This window comes from Gavialis gangeticus, unplaced genomic scaffold (assembly GCF_001723915.1).
Source record: "Gavialis gangeticus isolate Ggan-Ray unplaced genomic scaffold, GavGan_comp1, whole genome shotgun sequence".
Classification (NCBI taxonomy): Eukaryota; Metazoa; Chordata; order Crocodylia; family Gavialidae; genus Gavialis; species Gavialis gangeticus.
Window position 1 is genome coordinate 37,631,672 of NW_017729029.1, and position 7,458 is coordinate 37,639,129.

The following is a 7,458-nucleotide window of genomic DNA, read 5'->3' on the forward strand; positions in this document are numbered from 1 at the left end:
GGATCACCTCTCTGGACCTGCTCGAGATGCATCTGTGGGATGCATGTGTGAGATCTCCTGCAATCATCCTCCCACATGTTATCCTATTGACAAACATACGGCATGCTTTTGTTCAAGGTCACAGAGGCAGACCACAGTATGAATAAACAACACTTTCTAAAATAAATGCACCGAGTATTTGAAGACTAAGTTGCTAGTCTAATTATTTTTCATCCCTTTTCCTTCTCTCAACATGGCAGGCTGTCTCAGAAACATGGTCCAGATATTGCTGATGACAGCAATGACAACATCACCATCTTCACGCGCATTCTGGACAGGCTGTTGGATGGGTATGACAACAGACTGAGACCTGGGCTTGGAGGTCAGTTTAACTGTGGGGACTTCATTTTTTTTCACTGAATGGATTGAGGAATAAGTGGCTAAGACTGCTTATTTCCAGTCATAACCAACCTGGCCACCTTGGGAAGACCTGTTCAAGGAACAAAGGAATAATTCATTTTTTTCAAAGTCCAGAAATGTGAAGTCTTATAAAATGCCTTTAGCATAAGTATGGCATAATATAATATGGCAGGGTTGTGAGTGAGATAAGGGATATAGCCAGTGAAGACGGCTGCACTGGTAAGATGACAGTGTTATTTCGTAAGGCAAGGATACCTGGATAATTTCTAAGGGGAAAGGAAGATCAGAAGGATATAATTCTTGCAAAGAAGATGGCTTCTCTCAAGTAAGGGTCTCTACTGCAATTCAAAGCAATAGGTTTCAACTGAAGTGCCCCAGAAATGCAGAGAATAGATGAGTACATCCTTATCCTACAGCCAGCTTTCCCCATAATATTTGGTACAGAAAGAAGGAGGCGGGAGTGGGGCAGCCGTAAATTATCCTACAGCCAGAAGGCTTGTAGTAGGCTCTCACAGGACTGCAGTGGCCACAATCTCATCCCATAGACGACTGCTTTGGTATTGTTTCTTACAACACCCACTGGGTGTGTCTACACAAGATGCTATGTTGCTGTAGCAATAAGTTATGGTGATGTACTTTGTCACTATGGTGATGTAGGATTGGCTAAATGTGATACTGCAGCTACATCGCTGTAGTGATGAGATATGCCACCGTAGCTTGTCACTACAGTGACACAGGGTCAGAAATGACCCGTGCACTGCTGGTACTGCACAGTACTGGTGGGTACTGCACAGTCATTTAGTATCTGCTAAAACAAATGTTAAATGACCATTGGTGATGTGTAGGGTTTGAACGCAGGTGCATGTGCACCCCATGAGCATGGTGGTGCACCCCCTACAAAAAGGTGCCAACACTGCCGCACCTCCGGGGAGTCACCACTCGCTCCCCTCCCCCCTCCCACTCCAGCTGGCTGCCACTGCCAGCAGTGTCTGCAAGTGGTCGCTGACCACCAGTTGGTGCTCACCATCCCTTTCCCCCACTGCCAACAGCACCACAGCTGCCTGCAGGAGCTCCACGCTTACTGTCTCCATGCTCCCAATGCTGCCAGTACCACTGCCACCTGCTGGACCGTGCTGTGCCCCCCCAGCCATCAGAGGCACATTTGGCACATGTAAATAACTGTGCAATTGGTATTGCACAGTCAAGGGCACATGTAGACCCATGACCACTGAGTCTGAGTTCTGCTGAGTAATTTTATGCAACACTCAATCTATCCATTTCTCCTCCAGCTTGCCCTACTGAAGGATGCTGGGAGTAAGTTAAATCATTGACTTACCTTGAACTCCTTATGGGCTCTTGTCCTGGTAAAACCTGGCACTGGACCATCTGTGATATCCATTCCCCAATATCCATTGCTCTTACTTCATTACGGCTGTCGCGCCTAAATGCTGGTGCACCCTTGACCTGCGAGCCTGGGTCGGTACGACCGGCTTGGCGCGAGGGGGGATTTATGACCGGACAGGCAGGTGTTAATGGCAAGCAGGAGTCAGATAGTCAGATGATTTAAAGGGTATTGGTTACACAGAAAGTTTATTTTACTTACGCTACTGATGGCTTGCAGTGTAGGCAGAAGCAGCTGATTCTTAGTTACAGCATGCAGATGTTTTGTTACCCAGTGATTACAGCAGATTGCAGACTTGCTGAGTACAGGTTTCAAACAGTTTATACAAATTACTACGGTCTGCATATTACCGAGAGCTCTTGACGAGAGGGACGTACGAAAGATAAGATAAGACGAGTGAGAAAGATAAGACGACACGAGTCGGCAAAACGGGGGTACGCCTGAATCAAGGTCGCAGGCAGAGAGATATTTGAGTTGTCTGTAACTGATTAGATTACAGACTGTGTCTTTTGGGAATGCTTCGGGATCTTTCTTCTTGAGTGTATACGCAGTTCTCTGCTTTTGGGCGGAAGTTTTATCCAAGTTATACTTGGCTAGGATAGCCAATTACTTCATGCTAGGCATGAATAATTAACGAGTTGGCACTTGTGCTCTCTTTGTTTGCTCAAGTTTCATAAAAAGGGGGGCTATATTTTTGCTTGGGTGGTACTGGTCCTGTTTGGTCACAGGAAGGCGAGCATAGTACATTATTTAATTTTACAACTTCATTAAAATCAGCCACTTTGGAGTTTCATTTTTATCTGGTCACTATGGGTACAGTATCTCTCTTTGACTAGGCTGTAATTTGTTCAAGGTTAGTTTCTGTCTTGTATGGGAGCTCAAGTGATTTGAAATGAGGCACAGATAGGGATGTGTGCATGCAGCACTGTTGCAAACTAAAGAATAATAGTGTGAGACTACAATTACAGAGTTTGTTGTGTTAGCTTCTGACCTTTTGCCATCTGATTTTTTGCCATCGGCATCTGAAATCAAAGACTTTGATCTTTGACATGCCCCCTTGCCGATGGGAACTTTAGTTGGAAGTCTTAAGTTTGGTCCTCTCTCTCGTCAAGTTCATAAACAATTGGCAAGCGTGTATATACAAAAGTGGAAAGCGTGGTTATTCGTTTTTTGATTACATGAAAAAGGCAAGAAAAAATACATAATATCACTAAGATAATAACAAAAACATTTAAGATAGTGAGATACGTTAAGACTAGAAGGTGGTCGTCCAAGATGGGTAATGATGTCAATGTCCATCGTTGCTGACAGTTTCAGGAAACAAAGTCAGTAGTCTATCATTGCGTTCCCGTTCTTTTCGAAGTTGTGGCACTCGGTGATGGAAATAGCTAGGAGAGTCAGGAACGTGTTTTGCTGGATTGTTCCCGAAGCAAAACATATGACACAGCACAGGGCGGTGGCCATGAGAGATTTCATGGCGGTTACCTGTAAAAGAAAATAAGAAACAGCAGTATCCAGAGATATTATACATTTCACATAACTTTTTGCTCAGCGTGCCTAGATAACCAATTGTGGTGCACTAAAAGGTGTGGGGGTTCTGTAGAGTTCTTGACATGTTTGATGACCCAATACGTGTTCGGATATTGTCCAGGGTGAACAACTTGGCCTTTGGTCGGTGTTGGGTGTTTGTCTTCTGGGTTCGGAGTTGTAACCCAAACTAATTCGCCTGAGATAAATTTAGGTGTCCATGGCTTGGGGAGGATGGGCGTCCGATGTTCCCATAGAGGTTTGTCAGCATTCAGACTGATAAGGACGTCGGGAAGGATTGTGTCCCATCCAGTGTAGGAACCTTTGTTTAGCAGTCGAATCTTTTCTTTGATAAGGCCAATGGTGTGCTCAACTACTCTGTTGGATTGCGGATGGTACAGAATATGGTGATGCCACTGGATGTTAAAGGCGGCTGGAAAATCGCTAATCAGCTTGGAGGTAAAAGGTGGTCCTCCATCTGAGTGGATGATTTCTGGGGCTTGCCAGCGAGCGATTAACAGCTTTAATGCGGTGACAACTGATGGACTGGTACTTTTTTGTAGTGGTATAACTTGTACTTGCTGTGTACCGAGATCGACAGCAACAAGTCCTTTCGGTGTCGTCTTGCTCCGGGCAAGGGACCTAGCAAGTCGACTTGCCACACTTTTCCAGGTTCAAAGTGTTCTTTGGCGAAGGTTTCTCGCTCTACCGCAGTCAGGTGTTTCTTTTTTTTGGCACATTGTTCACAGGCTTGGACTATATGGGTCCAATCTTTGTGGGTTCTTTCTGACCGAGGCTGGGTTGTATCTTTGCACCAGCAACTGTGAGATGCACTCACTCCAAGATGTCCCCAGTGTTCATGTAGCCAATGAAGGAAAGGATCTTTTTCTGAAGATTCGGCTACTTCACCAACAGACACTTGGGGTTGTTTTCCTTCTTGAAGGAGTCGGTCAATCTCAGCATGAACTGGGTCTGTGTTGGGGCGGTGCGACCTGGTATGCTTGATAAGTGGCGGTGGGTCGAGGGCTGTGATCATATCAAAGATCTTTTCCCAAGTTTGGACACAGAGTTCTGGGTCGCCATTGCCGGTGATGATTTTATAAATGAATTGGGAGTTTACGGCGATGACTGGGACTGGTTGGCAGCCATTGTGCCATTCGAGGCAGTGCTTGATGACGTTACAGAACACAACAAGTTCATTTAGTTGTGCTGACTTGTAAGCTGTTAGGATTTCGTGCTCTCGACAGGTGTGACAATAGAATCCACACAGACCTCCATGTCGTGTGGTTCCATCGGAAGCCATCCAGGCTGGTGCTGTGGTGCCATATAAGATTGGGCGATCTCGAACTTCACACGGTGCTGGTGTGTCACGATGTTCCCACGAGGCAGACCAATGATACTGATGGTCCAGGACTAAAGCGGCCCAAGTTTTAGGTTCTCCACCAAACTCTGGGTTAACACGGTCACTGTCGATTTGCGTCAAAAGCATCATTCCAGGGCCTACAATGGTTCCATGGCCTTTTGACACTGGTTTTGCCAACTGTGATGTGAGCAGAACTTTTCCAACAGTTCCATATCGGTGTTGGGCATCTCGTACAGTGCGATGGGCAGCTAAAATAAGATGGTCTTGATCATGCACTGTCACCCAAATATGTACATCCATGTAGCCAACTGCAACAGTCAAGTTGTTTAGGTTGACCGCGTGAAGCTTGGTGTTTTCACATTGTGTAATTAGACCTTGGATGGTTTGGTCATCTTTGGGGGTCCATGAGTCTAGATAAGATCGAAACTGAAAGTGGCGCAGGCGCTTTTGAAGTTTAGTCAGTACTGCGAGCTCCTGAGTTGGACATAATGTCGAAGCCAATTGATACGTCCCATCATTTGTTGGAGGTCTTTCTGTGATGAGGTTTTGTTACTGGAGCAGTCCGTGAGCGGCGAAATCAGTTCGCTTGTTGGTTTGTGGTTTTGTCTCCATGGACCTTTAAATTTGGTTCCAAGAAAGGTAATGTCGTCTGAAGGATTAAGGCATGACTTTTGTTGGTTTATCGTCCAACCCGCAGCCATAAGATGTTGAATCAGTCGTTGCACCAAAGATGCAACTGTGGAGTTGTCCCGGCCGAGAATAGCGATGTTATCTACATAACTGCACAGGAGGACATCGCTCAGGAACTGTTGATTTTGCTTGAATTCGCTTAAACATTTATTCATAGCTTCAGTGGCAAGGGCAGGAGAGTTACAGTAGCCTTGTGGACAGACATTCCATCTGTACATTTTTCCTTCGACGCACATATTGAGTACTCCTAAGTGATCGTCGATGGGGATGGAGAAGAAGGTAACCTTCATATCGATGGTTACTCCTACCCAAGGTTGGCTCTGATACTCAGCTATGCTGCACAGTTGTTGCGGAAGGTCTGAAATATTTGGCTGAATAATGGATGCACAATGTTTGTTCACCATGCGGTAGTCGACAACGAGCCGGGCTTCATCTGGGCGTCCGGGCTTGGCTATGCCCCATCCAGCTGATAAGTAGATGCTTTCGGAGACGGGTGTGATGCGACCTTCTTGTTCCAAGCGGGATAGCAGGGTTTGAAGAGAGGCTTGCAATGGTGCTCTTGTCGGAATAGGTCGGTATCGCCAAGCAGTTCCATTACGTAAAGGCAGACGATGACGGTTGTCTGGTGACACAGCGAGTGGAAGAGCTTGCAATACTTGTTCTTTGAGCTTTAATGCGCGGATTGCGGGGACACCTAGGAGACTGATGCCCCCTAGAACACCGGTTAACACCTTTCGATGACCTTTTACTAAAAATCCAATTACAGGTGTGGGCTTTACGGCATTCAGGTCCTGTACCATGATGACTTTCTTCGTCACCTGATGAGGTACATCAGCAGTAAACACGCTGACCTGTGCTCCCGTGTCGAGTAGGAATGAGACACATATTTGTTTGAGGGGATTCGTTGGATCGATGAGGGTGAGATCAGCATAAGGGCGAGGATCATCTGTAGCAGCTTCCTGGATTGCGCCGTCGGACCTGCCGACAGCTACTACTCGTTTTTTGGCTGCTCGTTGTATTTGAATCCTAGTTGTTCTGCGAGGAGCTTCTGTCCTTCGTCCCCTAGTGCCCATAGTTGAACTTTGTTGAGTTTCGTGTGGTTCAATAAAAATCCGAACATGGCTCTTTCTTCTGCCGATATTTGAGGTGGTGTTGTTCTGGGTGGGCCCCGACGACTGGTCTTTTCAGATGGTGCTTGAATTGGGTAGGCCATAACGTGGCTTTGGGTAGAGCTACTGGTCATTGCTGATTGTAGCTGGGATACCAGTCCCCAGATGTTCGTCACTGGGGTGTTAATGGACGGATTGAGAACTAATTTTACAGTGAGTTTTTGTGGGCCTCCATATACTTCGGATGCTGCTTTGACGGCTTGGTGGAGGCAGGGGACTAGGCCTGGGTTGTCCAGGTAACGGTGGGGCCACGCTTGAGCTTGCTGTTGTGTGGTTAAGCCTAAAGGGTCCAAAACTAGGTTCCACTGGGCATACGACGCTCCAATTATGGCATGGATTAAGTGGACAGCATTGGGTTGTTTGGAGCCCCCATCATGCCAGACGTGCATTTTCCTTATAATGGCTTCCACCACTAAGGCTGGCAACGTTATTGGCCATTGTTGATTTGCTGTCACAGATAGTGGGTCCGTAACTATCCCTCTACTCCAGGCTGTATTTCGAACGAGGTGCATAGCTTCATCTAAATTAACGGTTTCGTTTGCTGCTTCTATTACGAGACGGCCCATTCAGACGATGGGGGTTTCTTCGGGTTGAATTCCTGTTTCCTTGCGGAGATCGCTCATTTCTGCTCGAGTTCTGGGGTGAATTGTTAAGGAAGCTTGGGGTGGTCCTGCTCCTGTCATAGTAAACTTTTGTACGCTGATAGGGAGAGCTGAGGTTATAAGTTCCTTCTTGTTAGCTTCACTTCCGCTTTTTATCAACAGCGTGCTACCAGGCTCCTCTGGGTATGATGGAGGCGGAGCGGTTGCGAGGACAGGTGGAGCAGGAGGATGGTCCAGCCAGGGGTTAGGCGTAATCACGTCTGGTGACGTCAGATTGCCCTTCGTCAGAGGGGCAGTGATGGGAGG

The 7,458-nt window shown here is 46.7% G+C and overlaps 1 protein-coding gene across 4 annotated transcripts in view; it reads left to right on the forward strand.

The window, feature by feature from the left end:
- GABRA3 (gamma-aminobutyric acid type A receptor alpha3 subunit) overlaps positions 1 to 7,458 on the forward strand; it is a 321,368-nt gene that overhangs the window by 49,058 nt on the left and 264,852 nt on the right. For all 4 annotated transcript variants that reach the window (XM_019521407.1, XM_019521409.1, XM_019521410.1 and 1 more), the window contains exon 3: positions 240 to 361. In XM_019521407.1, the coding sequence (XP_019376952.1) occupies positions 240 to 361 (122 nt within the window). The remainder of the gene's footprint in view (positions 1 to 239; positions 362 to 7,458) is intronic.